The 19260-nt window shown below is 40.5% G+C and overlaps 1 protein-coding gene across 1 annotated transcript in view; it reads right to left on the bottom strand.

Moving 5' to 3' along the window:
* Positions 1-19260, bottom strand: part of DGKQ (diacylglycerol kinase theta) — an 86466-nt gene that overhangs the window by 51538 nt on the left and 15668 nt on the right. Inside the window, exons 2-3 of the mRNA XM_027884654.1 lie at positions 9984-10063; positions 368-467 (exon numbers count right to left, since the gene is read on the bottom strand). Coding sequence (XP_027740455.1) covers positions 368-467; positions 9984-10063 — 180 coding nt within the window. The remainder of the gene's footprint in view (positions 1-367; positions 468-9983; positions 10064-19260) is intronic.

Genomic DNA, 19260 nt, shown 5'->3' with positions numbered 1-19260 from the left:
CCACTGGAAACAGAAATAAATTACCTCAACAGAACAAGTCTTTGTCGTAATAGCTTCTCACCCTTTGCACACCTCAGGCGTGGATTCATTGCACACCACCACCCCCACAGACTTACTCAAAGTAAGTTGAACGAAAGGTGAAAAGAGCGTACAGGTTTTGACAGAGTTCGTGCTCTGTTGAAGGGGATTGATTTATTATTCCTTAATCTGAAGCACACATTTTCACAATCAATAAACGGATAATAAATAAACCAGAAACTTCTCAAACGCTGTGAGAGCACGTGTGTGCACACCCACACACCCCCGAGGTACTCAGTGTGAGCACTGGAGAACACACAGACAGATGTACAAGGAGGGTTTATGTTACCTTCACATCGAAAGGCAGGTGACTCCAGTGACTTCCTGCACACAGTGCAAAACTTTCTTTTGTAATGTCCTGGAGGCCCAAAACAGTGTGCAACTGGGACCTGCCAATGAAGAATGCATAAGACGTCATCAACTTCAGCTTCCAAAGTGTCAGTAAAAATTCACAGAAGCCGCTTTATCTTGCAACACAGGGCAGTACATACAATATAAACTTAAATAAGCTCAAGAATAAATGTACAGGCAAATCATCCTTTACAGAATTCATACTTAAAATATATTTTAAATACTTTAACTGTTTTTTAAATCTTTGGGAATTAATACGTATTGTATATATTTTTCAGTGCCGATCAGCTTTTTGATGATTCACAGCAACATTAATCCAAAGGCTTCTTTTGGGACTTACCTGCAAACACATTTCTTCTCCTAAGTGTTCTTAATTGAATCCAGGATAATTAAAGTGTAACAGTTGCAATGGCAAACAAAATACCCTAAGGGCACACTCGAGATAGTTTTTAAAATCTCAGTGTTGCCACGGTTCAGTACTCTCCACATGCCTTTCACCCCTTCTCCCAGTGCAGCCCAGCCAACTGGCTGGGCAGGACAAAGGCATCGATTGGCCTTCCCCCGCCCCATCCAAAGCTTCAAAGCCTGACTGGTACAGAGGTCCAGCTCCTGAAGTACATCCACACTGAGGTTCCTGTTGACTCTAGGTTCAAGATGATACATTACAATGCCCTCTTGCAAGAGCTGTATTTTGTTTTAGCAAAGGTATTTCACTTATCTTAAAATGTAGGGGGTGTTTCTTGGTTAGCGATTAATAACGAAGATGACAGTACCAAAAGAACTACAGACGAAGAGAAGAAAAATGAAGACTAAGAAACATCCTTGAGCTTTAGAGTTGCTCTAGAAACCTCTTCCTACAAGATGCACAGCTTTGTTAACTGATATTCACAGTAGAAGGACGGAACCTAATGGCACGTTAAAGTCCTAGAATCCAAATGAGTCCCACAGGAGTTTGCCATGATTTAGGTATTTATCACTATGCATCTCACATGCCCTTCTTGCTATGACAAATGCATCAGACTTATGTTCTGGTTCTTCGGTCACAAAAAAAAAAAATCCAGTAAAAGCTGACAAACTATTATTTAGGCATGACATGAAATTAATCATTCCCAGTAAAAAGCTGGAAATAATGACTAAAGATACATGTAGTCACAGATAGCTTCTTCTCTTCCCAGATGGACACTAAACAAGCCTCCAAAGTTATACAGCAGGATTTCAATTTTTCTCCTCATATATCAGGGTTTTCCTGAGAACCACTTGCAGCAAATCTGACACATGATTTGATGACCCCAGGAAGTCACTTCCAGTTATAAATGTCTAAAATTCCCATGTGTATTTCTGCCTCCGAAAGCGTGGGGACAGTTACACTAAAAAATCCTGTATTTCAAGCAGGCACAAAGAAAGAAGTGAGATAAAAGTTTTGCCACATGCAATACAAGGAGGAAAGAACACTGCTGGAAGTTTGATCAAGAAAAATCAATAAACCCCAAACTGCAACTCCCATCCTCCTCAGAATTACGCTTTGGGAGATAAAGGAGAATAAAGAGAGGTACAAAATATGCCTGTGTTATCCAACACAAACAAGATCATGCACAGAAGCTGACCAGTGAAACAGAGTCAAAACCTCACTGCCCCAGAAGACCGTGTTGTCTGGAGCAATTCTTGGTCCCTGACTGATCAGGGAACTACCTGTCCAGATCTCAAGCTCCATACCAAACTAGGCTGCCAGCTAGCCTACCAAAAGGATTTCCTATTAGTATCTGCAGTATGATATATTAAAAAACATCTTTGCCTCCAAAAGCTTCAATTCTTAACTCAATGCACAACTTTGGGATTTAAAAATACAGAACGCTTCTTGCAGGTCCATATCCTACTCCCGTCATCCTCTGCAGCCCTCCAGCTCTAACTGACAAAGTTCATAGCTGACTTGTATTATTTTTCTTTTTTTAAATCAGAGTTCTCTAGTCATATAATGCATGTTTACAAAAAGACTTAAAAAAAAAAATCCTTAGTGGGAAAAAAATATTCTGGAGAGCTTGGGGAACTTCAATCAAGCTCAGATTAAATTCAAGGCTCATAATCCCTGTCCACTCTCCTTACACTTTCACGTTACTTCTTCAAGAGAGGAAATAAACAGTACGGTAACATACAAGTTATCTGGCTCAGCTATTGTGGAGGTAGTGCCAGAACTGTATTCTTACTCTAGTTGCTCCAAAAATTCAGGTTTAGTAGGAGAAGGCCACTTGCACAAAATTCACCCTACACAATGAACTCATGTGCAGAAAGAGATGATGAGAACAGCTCTGTGAGCACAACCCCAGCCAGATATCGCAATTGCAAGGAGTACTGAAAAGCCCTTTTCGGATTTTTTTCTGCCAAGCTTTTCTGCACATCCCAACCTGTGTTCAGGTTTCAAGTGTCACCTTTAAGTCATGTGCCCGCCCTATCCCTGCCACAGCCCCAGGCACAGTGGAGCCAGATGTCCCCAAGGCAGAATTCCCCTTGAAATCAGACACAGAGGAGACCTCCTTTAGCTCTGAAGTGGTGAACAAACTGCATTGGACACCCAGTATAAGAAACCAATCCCTTCAATAACCCATGTTGGAAACACAGGGGACTCTTCTTCCCTGGCCATGAGCCTGACAGAAGTCAAACTCATTCAGGGTCTGACTGTACTTATCTAGAAAACTCAAGGAAAGAAGATCAAGTCTAAATTCTGCAGTTGTTCAGACTACAGTGACAATCCTCTGAAGACTCAAGTCACTGCCAAAGAGAAGGGAAAAATTTGCTGATTGAAATGTTAAGGTAGGTGGGGAGAGAGAAAGGAAAAAAGGAAAAAAATTGTTTTTTTCAACTTCCTTTATGAAGCAAGTCAAAGAATCTTTGTTTATTATATGTGTTATTATTAACTTGCCTTAGAAGTGATAGTTTTTATATCACTGGTTTTTCAGAGTGTGATGGAAAACCGGCTAGGAATATGATGGAAAAAGAGAAAAGGTAAAAGACCAAGTACAACATAATGAACACATCAATTACATAATGCTTCTCCCAACATTTTTTTGTTGCTGAACAAGTTCCAAGCACCCAATACATTAGGAAAAAAAAAAATAAATCAAAACTCAGACTGGGAAAGCCAGGGAGCAGCATGTCAGAACACAAAATGTTACATATTATTCCTTAGTTTATATTCACCTGTATAAGTGCAGGAAAGTACAGAGACATAAGGTGGCCTACAGAGAAAAAGTTAATAATTTATGAGAGTTTAAAACCATTTCTGCAATATAACTACTTAAATTACCTCATGAAAACCACTAAAATCGATTTCCACAGAAAAATACAGAAAGTTTCTGCTAGTAATAACCTTAAATGACATCTAAGTGCCCTTACAATATTGATCAGAAGCACATCAACAGAAAGTATAATGGAACACTCTGCCATAATCTCCAGAATGACTTTGCACTCATGCACAAAATACTCCTAGTTCTTGTTCTGTTTCTTGCCCTCTGTTAAGAAATGCAAGGCATTAGAGAATGTAACACATTTCTGTAGAAGTTCTTATCAACCTGTAATAAAATGTGATCCTAGAGAAACCTAAAACTTAGATTCTAACTCCTTCAGTGCAATCTGTGCAAATGCATGGCAGTTCTGCATGATATGAAAAGAACATCAGCAAGCTGCTCTTAACACCCAAACTTTGGAAGAAAAAGGAAGGATAGAATTGTTTTCTTTTGGTAGTGCCTTTTAAAATTGTTCCTTATCCTGAAATGCCACAGGGTATCAAACATATGGTCGACAGTGCTCTTCCACTAAGGTGGAGTCACTGCGTACAGAGCATCCCAGCTACCATCCACATCCTCTGACTTGTGGATAGAGTCAGGCCAGGTCATCTTACTGGTCTGCAGCCTTTTTTTTCACCCGGGAGCAGCTTCTTTTCTACCATTTCAAGCAGAAGGAAATTTTGGTTTGAATTCTGAGGCAAAAACTTCCAGGCTCAAAGGGGAGTGAGAGAAATACAGATATATCAAATGCCAAAGTGACAGCTGCTGTCCTGGGCAGTCTAAAAAAAGAACCACCTACTAAAAACTTTTTCTAGGACTACATCTAGATATTATTCTGCCCATGCATCTTCTTCCCCATCACATCAGGGTGACTCGCACTTGGCGTGACTTTGTAACACACACCAGAGAGACTGAGAAAGCAGGTCAGCAGGACCTGAAATAGTGTGGAGCTGAACCGCTTCCAAACAGGAAAGGTACACAGAAAGAAGGATACAAACAGTCTCAACAACAGCCTCCAGAGACTGACTAATTTAACTCAAGGTCACTAGTTTTTCAGTTCAAAAATGCTGCTGCATTTTAAGGATAAGCACAAGGAGCCTAGAAGCAACCATCTTCATTAAATGCCCAGAAGGGTAGTTGCATGGGGTCATTCACCAAGACTGCTTCAACACACGACCAAAAAATATTTGCTGATAACAATTAAAATCGTGTTCCTGAAACAAAAACATGTAGGGATTCTGACGTTTCAGTGCAAAAGTACTTCCCTATCTAAAGTTTCTAATGATCACTCCTACACCATAAACCTTTGCTCTAGGGAGGCAGATGGGGTGATCACACCTGACTACACCCCATGACTGTTCTGTCCTGGTTAATATTTTAGACTATATCCTCTCTGAGAGAAGCTATCAACTTTGTGATTCAACTTTTCCCTGTATTAGCGTATTTTCAATTACTTCCTTGTTACTCACAAAGTAATCACAAAGAGCCCTTTTATTTGTTTGAAACCTCTCTGATTTAGAAGCAAAATATTTCTACAACTTGAACACACTGTTTGCTCTTGAATGCCCTCTCTATTTCTTTCTCCTTTTAGGGACAATGCCTATCAGTTGTGCTCAAACTGACATTCTTCCTCTGAGCACTTGATGTATCAGTTGGTGTTTAAAGGCAACTTAAGTACACATTCTCTATGGTAGTTCTGAAATGAGATAAGAACACAAAGTTAAATGGTGTCCCAACACACCATAGAACAGGAGAGACAAGAAAATCAATTACTTAGCTATCAAAATACTAATTGGGGCTAATGCAAGTGAATAATGCACACCTCATCTCAATAATAACCTCACCGTATCCAGGATTATTTTTCTCCATCCTACAGATCCCTGTGACGGGACATTTGACCTTATCTACTCTAAGCTCTCAAGGACCCTTTGAATGGGAACTATATAATGAATTCCATACCATATCAAACCAGGAATATATGATACTTCTACTCAAAAGTAAGACTTGTGTAAAAACTTTCCACTGCAACTAAGAGTTGCTTGGACTAGTACATTTTGTACTGGAAATAAAAAACGATATGCAAAAGTCAGTCACTTCTTGCTTTGACTGCTACAGAGGAAATCCATGTCCACCTCCTTTTATCAAGACAAAGAGTTAAAAGAAACAAACAGTGATATCCCACAGTGCTTCTGAAACTGAAGAGTCACTGATAGTTACAGAGCTCGTCTGGGAGTTTACAAGCTCCCAGGTAGCTTGCATCAAGTTTCAACAGAGCATAGTAAGCTTTCTTGAGTTTATGAACTTAGGAGGCGCTAGCCTTTCCTTGCCTTCAACCCCGAGGGAAGGGTTTAACCCTTTCCTTTAAGTTTGAGGTTCCACTTCAGGGAGGAAAAGGAAGAAATATTGGTGCAGTGCCAAGATTACCAGGGAGCAGTTTCAAACTTCACTTGGAATCAAAATTATACCTTGTGGCTGTTTGACTCCAAGCTACTGCCTTGTTGAAACAACACAAGCAGGGGCCACGGGCTGGAGAACTAGAGATAGACCTTCTGGTCAGAAGGTGGTCAGTGCTATCCAGCATTTAATTTTCATTTCATTTTTCATGGCTAGGCTTCGTGAACAAAGATTTGAGAAGGGCTCTACCTTCTGGCCAGAAGGTGGTCAGTGCTATCCAGCAAGTGCCCAGGTAAATCACAGATCTGTAAAATGGTTTGGATTGGAAGGGGCCTTTAAAGGTCATCGAGTCCAAACGCCCCTGCAGTGAGGATGGACATCTTAACTAGATCCAGTTGCTCAGAGCCCCATCCAAACTGGCCTTGAACACTTCCAGGGATGGACCATCTACCACCTCTCTCTGGGCAACCTGTGCCACCGTTTCACCACACTTATAGTAAGAAATTTCTTCCTTAAATCTCATCTGAATCTATCCCCTCTTAGTTCAAAACCATTACCCCACCTCGTCCAACCACTACAGGCCCCGCTACAAAGATCTTTTACTTTCAACTGATTACGAACTGACCCAAATAACCACCCTGCCCACAGCTGCATCCCACAACCAGAGGGAGAGACTCAGTTCAGCAGACAAGGAAAAGAGCAGACTGCCCTGCAAGCACCACAACCTTCCCATTCACTACCACAGCCCACGAACGCAGCAGTGTTCCTTACAAAGGAAAGTCTTATTTTTAGCATAAAAAGCTTCAGAAGAAGATGATGGCCCAGCCTAGCACTTTTCCATAATAGATAACCTGGCCTTAAGAATAAAAGCACACAAGGAAGTCTTGTGAGCAGTCCATAAACTCTTCATTGCTAATGATACCAGCAATGCACCAACACATCAATAAGGATAAAAAGGTATAGCAAATACTTCACTAAAATACCATTTTTCAAATGACCTCACTTCAATTTAGTTTTCAAAGAGCAGTTATATAGAAAACACACACACAGTTCTATGGCAAATCTAAGAGGTAAAAAACTTGCAGTACAGCTTCAATTCCAACTTAATGAGGGAACCCAAAACTTTACATTTCACACCCAAAGAGGTCTTATATTTACTGTTATTTTGTTTTGTTTGGGTGTTTGGAGATGGATTTTTTTTGGCCCCATTCCCCCCCTTTTTATTTAAACATGTGCCACAGAGTAGGCAAATACTTATGGGAATGTAGGAAAGAGAGGGCTTGAATTTGCAAAAGTTGCCGAGACCTTATCAGTGGAACAAATCACATCCACTGCAAACTTGTTCAGAAAACTGATCTGTGAAGGCTTGTTTTGAAACATCATGACCTGGATCCAGGAATACCAAATGCAGGTGCTAGTGATTTACAATAGCACAAGAAGTTCTTAGGGCAGCCGTAAGAACGAACTCCTCAAGAATGATCTGATGCAGTTGTAGCATGCTTATGACTCTGTGTGCCTTCACTTGACCCTGGGAAGGAAACCCTACTGTCAGGAATAAAAGTTTCCACAAAACATCTGTTGAAAAATTATTTGCTGCTGGGTTGACTTAGTATCAAATGACACACATTCAGATGAGCTTTAACAATTGCCATCTTCTCTAGATGAAATCCAGGCAATTAAAAAAAAACAAATCCAAATCCAATTTCTATAATACGCTGAATATTGACATAGCTGAAGGAACTATAAAAAAAAAAAAATCCTGCCAGTGTTCCCTCCTACGTCAGACCTTCTAATAAATAAATAATAAATAATCTGAAAGGAGAGATTAAGCAAATAAATTTTCCACAAATTGTATAAATGACTGTCATTTGGTTTTTGCTCTGTTATATTTTTTAAGTAAATGCCAAGTTCAGTATTTGCTTTGACAGAGCTTGCATGCAAAATGATATCTCCCATATGGCAGACTTCACTTGTACAGCAGACCAGGATTAATGCAACTTGGATGACCACGTCAAGGAGGACAAGACTGTTCAGAACGAAAAGTACAACCCAGAATTTTCAAAACATAATCATTATAGCTCAAGACAGATAACACAAAAGGCTCTTTGCAGCCTAATACAGCAACACTGAGCTGCAAACAGTTTCAAGGACTGACAACGCCACCCAGATAACTATCCTTGCTGAGCAGTAAAATTTAGGCTTAGCGTTTAGACACAGAACCATAAGATAAATTTTACGTTTTGAGGCAGGCACGTTATGGGGATTGACGAAAGAGCAATAAAAAGTTACACTGACATCTACAATTGATGCAAATGGAAACATTAGTAAGTTTAAATGTAGGATTTTTACCATATAAAAGCAAAGGAACAAATACTGCTTTGAACAGAGAATTAAATTTAGAGCAAATCCACAAAAGAAGCAGTCAGAAATTATTATAACTCTGACCCTCTGAATTAAATTACTGTTTTCCAGCTGGATTTTTGCCATTCCCCCCCAAAGGCCCTTACAAAGACACCTATATCATCTGATTCATTACTCCTTTTGTCATGCTACAACGACTCATTGCCAGCATGCTGAAACAGCAGTAAACGCTAATTCTTAGTAAAAGCATTTCTCACTACCTACACGTCCCTTTACCAGGGAAGTTCTAAGACTTATAGCAGTATTTCTCACTATTTCACTGGCAACTTCCTATGCCAACCTTTTTGACACCTAAAGTACACCTCTCAAGTTGAAAATTATGTAAGGAAGAAGCAGTATGTTGGCAAAAGCCTAGCAGCATTACCATCTAGACAAAGCATATTTCAGAAAAACAGATGGGTAATTCCATTCAATTCCTATAACCCAAGTTATATATTGCTTAAATTTTCACATCTTGGCTCCTGCACAGGCTTCCACAACATAAAGGAACTTGGAAAACGTTTTAGGACACAAAGAAGGGAACTAGCTCCCCTTCACAGGTCCACACAATGGATTCCCATAAATGTGCTTTTGGTCAGCAAGGTCTGTAATGCACATGACTGATTTTACAGCCACGTCTCATCTGACTTTTGCACATGGCTCCTTAAGGTATTTGTAGTGTTCTTCTACTTCTCTAGTAAGTTTCTCATGACCTTCTTCCCTTTTGTTCCTCTTCCGATATCCTTTCCCAAATTAATAATATATTTTGTTTTGTCTTCCATTTAGCTTCTTAATACCTTAGTTGCATCCTATTATCTTCTGTAAAGTTGATTCATCTTTTACACCCTTTAGAAGCAACCTCTTAAGCATGAAGTCTTGACATATGCCATGTGAAGACAAGTACTTTATTAATCACCAAAATAAATTTTGAACTACTACTATCAGTTGAAGTCCTGTGGTCTTTTTTTTTTTTTTTTGGCTTTGAAATCCTATACTTTTAGTGCAATGACTTTATCTAGGACGCAGCAATCAAGAGAAGACAAACATAGCCTTTTTTAGACAGAGAGTAATTCTCTTGCTTCAGCATCTTCCCTTTTTAATTCTGTAAAGAAAAGCTGGTGATTTACACAGTTTGTTTTTATGACACATGGTGTGGTTTTTAGAGAGCACTGATATCAATCAGCCTCTCCAGTTCATTATTGTGAGACTTCCAGGTAAGGACACACAGTAAGAACATCTAGTAATATTTAAAGAAAGCAAATAACTGCTCTTCAAAGACAGACTATCTACAGCTGCCCAGAGCAGCGACTTTTCAAAGGAAGTGTAGCTTTACCTTTGAGCAGCTATAAAAGGCTCGGTGATTACTAACACAATTTATCCATTACGATATTAAAATCCCACTGCTATGCTACATCATGTTCATTAGTGACAAATTTGGGCTATTATCCAAAGAAAGAGACAAGCCAGTGTGAGCTTACTCACCCTTACAAGGCTGGGAGCAATACATGAGCATGGTATCTTGACATTCTTGAGGCACTTTTCATGAGACATGAAGTTGCAGACTGTGGAAAAAAAAATAAGGAACCATGAGCAAATCTTCACAAGCAAAGGACTTTGTGAAACACAAACAAACAAAACCCCATACGGAGCAAAAAACAATTAGGAACACATTTTTTTAATCGCATTTGCTGTACCCTGGGTTTGAGAATGAACATGACTGTTGCACTTTGTGCAGTGCGTGAACTCCAACATGTGTCGTTACTAAGACATTGGCAATGGAAAAGGAAAGGGGAGTTTATCCCGATGCATTACAGGCAAGTTATGTCCTCCCACACTCTCTCTCTCTCTCCATAAGTATTAAAACGAGCTCTTAAATTTCAAAAGAAGTTTTAAACAGTCCAAAATAGCTCTTTGATGTAGCCCAAGCAGATGGACATGCTTGCAAGTGAATTATTCTACAAGCTAGTGCACGTGACATAGATAAACGGGAGAAAACAAAGTATTGTTACACACTGAGCATAACGGATGAAGGAGACAAAATTAAAGGTCACCAGTTGCATGTAGCTTTGAAAGTCAAGAGCAACTAACTGTTTCTCTTATTACAGGTTTATAATTCCATCCGAGCACCAGAAAGCATGCTTTCAACCAGGACAGTATTTGAAAAAAAAAAAAAAATCAGTTCTCTTGGGGGGGATATTTTCCACAGCTTCTCACCATGGATTTGCATTACATTAAGCTGTGCAAAGGAATCAAGGGTTTCTTTATTTCATTCCCACCACCTCAGATCAATTAGGAACTAATAAGCCATGAAGCTATGGATTTAGAGTCATCCTTATTTCAGAATTACTCTCTACCAGTTCAAGCGTGAAGCCTTATGCAGATGCTCAGGCCCCGACCTCTTGTGTGGAAGTGCAGACCTCTCCACAGTGCCTGGGCAGAGGATCACTCACCAGTGGCAACTGCTCCTGTATAAGGGGGCTTTCCACGCGTTCCTGCTTTTCAGGAGAACACTGCACCACTTCCTAAGTGCCAGAAGCATCTGAAAACACCCCCAAGTGCTTCCCATCTGCAGCCCACTGCTGCCACTGATTGTATTCTCTAGTGCCATCAAAAGCAGTCAAATTCCTCTCTTCCCCCTTCTCCTGCTCATTGACTTCAGATTGCACAACACTGCATTGCACCTTCTTCAATGCCAACTGAAGCATTAAAATCCAGGTCCACTTCTCTAAGCAGCTTGCTGCCAGCCCATGCAAAATAATTTTTCCTTTTGGTAGCACAAAAAGAAGGATGACTCCTTTCCCATTGGCACTCATTTTAATGTCAGCAGTAGGCAGAGTTTGTTTTTCATTACTCTGCAAGTCAGAAAAAGAAGCACTGCAAGTCACTGCTGTGTACAAACATGTTATTCATCATCTATGGCTGAACCCAGAGTGATTACTGCACTGATGAAATAAAGTTCGAAGGAGCAGAACCAAATCTTCTGCTGGGTGACATGAAATGTTATGCATGTCTTTAAGACTGATGGTATTCCTGAATGGGAATGTCCCCTAAATGGGGTAGATGAGGAGAGGAAACAGTCAAGAAAGGATGATAAAGCAGATTCTCAGAGCTGAAAATGCAAATGTTCAACATATTTGGAGGCGGTCTCTATGGTGGAAGGGGCACACAGCCCTTCAGCACAGAGACCTAAGAGAACAAGGTCATTGTTCAGGTAGAAGAAAGAAGAATCTCCTGCTCCAGAAAACAGGTACAACTCCACACACAGAACTGGTGAATTCTCATCACTTATGTATGTTATGTCAACATGGATGTAGTGTTAATATGTAGTTAACATAATGTTAACACAACTCTCACCTAAGGTCTCAGCAATATTTCTACTGATGCTTTTAGGAGGGTCACCTGCTTGCTCTGAGAGCAGGTCTGCAGAAACTACAGGAGAAAAGCCAATTACCAGCTAGTCTGAAATTTGCCACACACATCGTCACCAGTGGAAGACATCTGACTTCTTTAGGTGGCCTCTTCACTATCTCATAGTGGTGCCCAAAGCTCAGCTGAAACCTGGCTAGGTGAGGGGAACTGACCTCTGCAGGCTGAAGCATTGTGACAAAGGTTCTACTGGCTTCAAAACATGAAAGGCAGAGTATGACGCCTCAAGTATATACTGGCAGATGTCAAGAAGTTCATAAAGAGATGAGATGCAGTCAAAGAGGAAGCAGCAATGGCTAATGAAATTCAGTGAAATGACACCATTTTCCCTCTCTCTCTTTTTTTTTTTTTTTTTTTTTTTTTTTTTTTTTTTTTTTTTTTTTTTTTAAATTCAGAAGCAGCCTGGCTAGAAAGCAAGGAACTGAGCAAGGTGCTGCAGATTGATCACAGAAATGTTGTGATCTGTAAGGAGCAGCAGGCAACTGAAGTCTGCAAGGTCACTGTCATCAACTGGCTACCAGATTTAAGTCCACTATGAGATAGTGAAGAGGCCACCTCAATGCACAAGAAAACTGAGCCCTACACAAACACCTCAGAGAATTCAGAGGATAACCAGTCAATAGATGCTCCTTCCACAGACCTCGAGAGATGTTCACTACTTATTGAGATAAGTCACTACACAGTATCACTCAATTTTCTCTTTGCAGTGACAAACCCAGCAAAACATGGTCCTGCATAAAGACAATAATACACAATAGTACACATCTCATAGCACAGAAAAAATACACTAAACCAGCAGCTTCAGAGAAGCAGTAAACCCCAAAAGTAAATGAATGTTTCAGACAAGGAGCAAAACAGGAAAGTGCGTGAAGGTTCTCACTCCTAAGTACATACAGGAAAAAAACAACACACAAAAGAAATAATTCCCTAAGATTTCAACTGAAAAACTGAAGCATTTGCAAATAATCCAATTAAGGAATAGCAGGAGACAAACAGTGGGAGATAAGGAGTGCCCAAACAGAGACAGTAACATTCTCCACAAAAGATTTTCATACGTTTTTTCAGGAGGTACTCACACACACCCTCCTCTGCTTGTCACATTCCTCAGGAGGTGAAATTACTCCTACAAGTCACCATTTTGTTTTTATTTTCCACATTCCACAAAGAAAGAAATGAACCCAAAATGGCAGCAAGCCACTGAAGCATTAACAATACTGGGGGGGAGCAGGGGAATCTGGAATTCATATCAGTAGTCCCAGAGAGGCGACACAATTAAGCCTGAAATTCTGACAGCCAGGAGGGGGTTTGTGTTTTCTAAAGTGTGACCTTTCATTAGGAAAAATAAGCCAGAAGACAGTGTGTGTGAAGTTTCAGGAGATTAAATGCAAAATTTTGAGGAGAAAACATTTAAAACAGGAGGGCAAGCTGTTCTTTTCAGGGGAAGAGGATTTCTTGATACTACAAACTTAGTGATGAGCTACAAGCAGACACATCTAAGAACTGTCTAAGTCAAAACAAAGCTATTTCAATTACATCTTTCAGACACTCTAAACAAAACCGATGGTCTCAGTCAAGCTTGAAAGCCTGCAGTGCTCTGTGCATTCTTTAACTAAGCATTTTAAGCACTGTCAAAAGTACCTAACAGCATGGAAGAAGGAAGAGACAAGCACAGAAAGTGTATTTGAAGAAAGTTACCTTCAACCTTCATATTGGACTTCGAATACAAGGCACCTATATCCAGGTTTAAGCTGTATGAAGTTACTCAACACTGACGGAAGATGAACAGCCACAATTTCAGGAGACATTGTCAGAATCCACAAAATCATTTCCTTAAATCTTTAGGGGACTTTACATGGTCTCTCCAAGCACCTAACTATATATGCTCAGGCATACAGCAACCATATTTGACAAGTTTCCCTTGTTCCCTTCCTCCATTCAATAATAAATTACTTTCTCCTTGTGAAAGTTTAGTTATTCCCAGCGCACAGCAAGAAGCCATGTGGCCATCAGGTATCACAGGGCTGCTCCCTGCCCACATTGAGCACAAAACGTGGCTTTACAGCAGTCTCTGCCCATAAGCCACTGCTCTTCCTACCACATTTTGTTTCCCTTGGTGTTTTAATAAAGATAAATGCAATGTGTACATATGGCAACACTCAGTGAACATGCAGCCAGTGGCTCTCCAACATACACTTGAAAGGAAACAGAAAACATCTCTCTCCAGCCGTCCTTAGGAAGGCAGGAGATAAAAGCTGGGAATCACTGTAGCTCATGAGTTGTGTAACACTTCCTAGAAAAGCGAGGGCTATTTACACCCTCCAGTGTGTCACACTTTTTCCACATGAGTGTTTTGCTCTCTGTCCTTAAGACAGACTTCAAAGCAGAACTCAAAAGCAGGAAGAAGAAAAAGGTGGATGATGTCCTGGACAGACTCCAGTAACGTATCAGTGTCCCAAGAAAATGATGTCTGGGAGAGAATTGCTTATGAAATAATACCAAATTTAACACATAATCTTCTTTCCCTTTTGAAAAGAACACCCAGCCCTGAGGAAAAGCCTACAAGGTGTTAACACCTACTTTTGTTTCCTCTTTGGGGCGATACTTACCGTATCTCAATTTTGCTGTTTTTCAAACATGAATTTATTTGTAAATTTGCATTTTAATAAGTTGGTCTTCATTTAATTTTTACTTTATCTTTAACAATTGTATTTTTAAATATTTCTTTACATTTGCCGAAGAATTCTAAAAGCAGAGCTACCAAATTGCTCACCAAGGAGGATAAAGGAATATCAACACAAAACCAAAGTAGATTTGATCTCTCCTGGAAGTGTGACACAAGACTTACTGTGGATCTATTCACCGTGAGAACTCATTTTGAGCTTAACAAAAGCACCTGCAAGGTAAATTGCAATTCCTCTTCCAACACTGGATGAGGTTGTCTGGATCTGTTGTCCTGCCTGTCACCTCCTGCCCCTCTGCCTCAGGTTTCTGCCTCTCAGTTAACTTGCGGCAGGAGCCACAATCAGCAGTAACATTCCTTCTTGCAACAATTCCCTTCAGATGAACTCACTGCAGGGTGCCACCGCTTATCGGTTTTGCAGATTGTGGTCTACTACTCACGCAGGAGCCTTCACCATTGCCATGGCCACAGGTCATATCGAGGACCCTGAAAAAGAGAGAGCTCCTGCACCTGAAGACAGAGGAAAGTTCCTGCAGCCGAGCACACCTTGTAGATACTGGCACACAGCAAACTTCAGTAACTCCCAACAACACACTGCTTTCGCCAACTGGTATTGCCTGTCACAGAGCCAGCACAGGGAAAATGTCATACTCTTGACATAAACTGACAATACAACCACTCCTCAATATTGCCTGGATGACTTGGCAAATAATAATTTCATTTTGTTTGGCGTTAGTTACGAGTGCCGTAACTCACTCACTTGCATTCTGTTCACTTTCACCAACTGTAAACCCCCAGCAAGTGCCGGCCAGTGTTCCTTCTAATCTTTTAACAAAGGTTACAGATTACAGAATGACCTAGCTCACTATAGGGCTTATTCTTGTTTTTGAAAAAAAACATTAAATCAGTCAGGAATGGCTTAGAAACTCGGAATTGTTTTGCCCAGCTACAAGAGCACAATAAATTTTTCATTTCTGGAAAACTTAAGTGCAATGCATTAAAGAACATAGCCTGTTTATCACTGTGAATATAAATAAAACTGAATTAAGAGCGGTAATTCTCTGAGGTATCTTGTTAAATATAAGACTTGGAAGCAGTCCCTTTCTTGAAGAGTTTACTGGAACGGATGGCCTGACATATGTAGGAGTATTACATAAACGAAAAATCTCTAGAGCCCTCTACAAAAAGCCCTATTAATGCACATAGATTACATGAAGGAATTACAAGGGTGATTTAAAAAAAAAAAAAAAAGGACAGAAATGAGAATGTGCACACTGTGATTTTATATTATGGCACAAAGGTGGCCGTAATTTTGTTTCACTCCTCTCCATTCTTTTCCTAATAATATCTAGCATTCCATTTGCCTTTTTTTTTACAATTACACAATGGACACGTATTTCCCCAGATGCATCATTACAACTCTAACTTCATTTCCTGCCTACCCATAAAAGCTGACTCAAGGCCCATCAGCTTGTAAGAGTACTTTCCCCGACTCATAAACATCACTTTGCATTCAACCACCCCAAGCAATAAAACGATAGATTAAAATTAATTCACTTAAAATATTCTTCTGCAGTCCTCAGCAGCTGGTGTCCAGCATGAACTCTCCTCTCACTACTGGCCTTTACGGAGGGGTTCAGGGGCTATTAATGGAAGAGTCGTAGCACAACACCCTACTGCAACACCCTTGCCGCGAATCCATGGCCAACCTCACCTGAGATCATTGCTTCCCTCTACTGCCTTTGTCTGGGATCCAGACCCCGGCGTGCAGTCACTGTCTTCTTATTTTAGCATTTCACACACTGTGAATGCCAACTTTCAATTCCACTGGGAACCTTCCATGCACAATGCCCTCGTTTATATCTGTCTTACGCTATGATGCTCAGAAAAATGGGACTAAGAAAAGGCTATGGTTATGACTAGCAGCTGACTCTGGCATTGGACTTGGACAGCCAGGGTAATTTTGTCTATATTTTCCTAAGTTCCTGCAAATTTTACAGAACAAAAGAGAAAAAAAGTTTCTACCACATTAAATATCAAACAGTTCAGTTTTTTTCAACAGGTGTTGGCAAGTGTTATAGATGATCCCTCTCTAAACACAACATCTTTAAAAAGTTATCTTTAAAAGAAGATGTAACAGGTGATGGACAAACACGGACGAAGTCCTCAACAGTAAAGTGTAACTTTATTCCTCCTACTCTGAACTGTGTCTCTGTATCCACAGGTTATCTGGGGATACACCCCAAGAATCTCTCTCCTCCTTTTTCACACAACAACCTTCAACTCATTACTACATCTTCTATATCAAATAAAACTAACCTGTAATCAAATTCTTCTCTTTCTATCTGAACAACTCCCAGCAGTTGCAAGGAGCGACATTTTCTGCCTAAGACTGGCAGGTCTCTGAAAAAGAGAGGACCATGCCCCTTAACGCTTCCCACCACATACTTCCAGACTTAGCTGTATAAGACTGCAACAGGCCACAACTGCCCTAAATTCTGACCGCCCCAAGAGGGCAACTGTTTGAAGAGAAGGGATACAGAAGAAATCTAGCTCCTTACAGCTGGCAAAAGGGAATGTACCTTTTGGCAACTTTGGCCAGAGCCTGCATTGCTAGCAGACAATTTGGACAAACTGTCTGTTGGCTGCAAACTCCAAGGTGATGAGCACCAAGAGTAGGACTTCGTTGCTGTTTCTCCAGGAAACTGTTGGGGTTCAGTGGACCTCTTGGGAAGGTGACAGCACAGGCATTTTTTTACCTGACTCATTTACTTGGTGCCACAGACCGCCAACCTCAGCAACAATTCAGAGCCATCGAGTTTCGCAGCACAAAGCGCAGTGCAGGTCAAGCCTTGTGGTTCATAGCCAAGTGTGGCTACGTTTTAAATGCAACAGGTACTACAGAAAGAATAATGGTTCTTGCCATTTACTCCAGAGGGGTACTTCACTCCAGCAGGGTGAATTTTTCAACTTTTTTGCATACTTCCATTTTTTTTCCAATTTTCATTAACTCCAGGAGAGAGAGCATTACTGTTAAGAGTACATTACAACTGCATCTCACTACAAGTCTGAAGAGTAAAGGTCAGACTCACATATACTGTAATCAGCACGATTACTTTCAGCTTGCTAAAGCACAACAGTTTACAGAAGCCAAGGTTCTTTAACTTCAAGTCAATTCACCAGGTTTTAAATTTGACCACGTAGAATATACCTTGATTTATCAAGATGAAAGAACGAATAAGGGGGAAATTAAACCCTCAAAATATTACCAGGCTTCTTGTAAAGCTTAGTGCTTTGAACAGATAGCCACTGGTACTTCTAGCAACATAAATATTTCTCTTAAACAGACGCAATTGTTACAAATCTTCGTTCCACATGTCACCAACTTATATAAGGCATTCAACAATCCAGAACAAGAGGAAGTATTTGAATTTGCCTATGCCACAGTTTTTCAAGCGGTTATTCTCACCCCTCCCCTCACTGAAAAAAAAAAAGCTCAGCAAGTGAAAAAGTAGCTCTTTTTTAAGAGCACTGTCAATCACTTCTAGAATAAGAGAAAACAAGATGTTCTCCTGCTGCCTCTCCTATTCAGGAAGGGGATGCAAACACTTGTTCAGTCCAGCAGAACCCTCTGTCTTCTGGTGGATCACCAAACCAAACTGCTTTACTCCAAGACCTGGAAGGGTTTCGAAAATTCTCCTTTAGTTTGCCACCAGTCATAGAGATGTCTTAGCTTCCACCTCGGTTCTGCCAGGACTCGCAGTCATGAAACAGCAGCACTGGTTTATATAAAGAGGCTGCTGATGAGTGCCTGGGGAAGGAAGGCAGGTACAGAAGAGCTGGACTTGTAAGAGTCAGCTTGCTCAAATCAGTTTAATAAAGTTCCCCACGCACACAAAGGCAAAGATGCCCAGTGCAGGAGGCATAGCTACTGCAGCATACTTAAAAGACAGAAGGAGGAAGGACAACTGCCTGTAGAGCAAAACAAACAAGAAATCTCGCAGAGCCAGGGGATAAACCAAAGCTTCAAAGCTGTTAAGCAAGACAACAGTAACAGTCTCTACTTTCCAAACAATGAATCAGCAGGACTTAAAGGGCATATCAGCACCACGACAATTCAGGCCACGTCAGTCTAACTACAAAAACACAGTTTTATTTTAGTCAAAATGGAGTAGGCTATTTCCTCTGCTCTTCCTGCTCTTCCATAGCATGTGCCTGATATAACAGAAGCCAAAATACAGGCTTAATCTTAGAGTGTCTCTGCCCTTCAGGGCATCACTCATTTCTGAAGCTGTCCTTGGTGTGCAGGCAGGCTCATTTTGTTCTGCAGGACTGCCTTTGCATTCACTGAAGAAATCCATTGATAGTTAAAAGACAATAGCTTTTAAAAAATGCCCACAGGCTAATTAGTCTCAGATTGGAAGAACAGACTTTTTTATTTTTAATGGCAATGTTCTTATATCATATAAAACACACTATTTGTGCAGACAGGACCATTCAAGTTGGTGGAGGAGACACTATTTTCATGAGTGACCTAAAAGCAACACTGGAAGTTTGTGGGACTTCAATTTTACATTTGTTACACAACTCCTTTTCCATTGTAGCAGCTTGCCAACACAGATCCATTTAGCTTCTCTGTTTAGGACTAGGACC

The sequence above is a fragment of the Empidonax traillii genome, unplaced genomic scaffold, assembly GCF_003031625.1.
Source record: "Empidonax traillii isolate 1590-97213 ecotype Southwest subspecies unplaced genomic scaffold, ASM303162v1 scaffold152:size925058, whole genome shotgun sequence".
Classification (NCBI taxonomy): domain Eukaryota; kingdom Metazoa; phylum Chordata; class Aves; order Passeriformes; family Tyrannidae; genus Empidonax; species Empidonax traillii.
The sequence above is the reverse complement of the archived record's forward strand: the minus strand, read 5'-3'. Positions and strand labels throughout refer to the sequence as shown.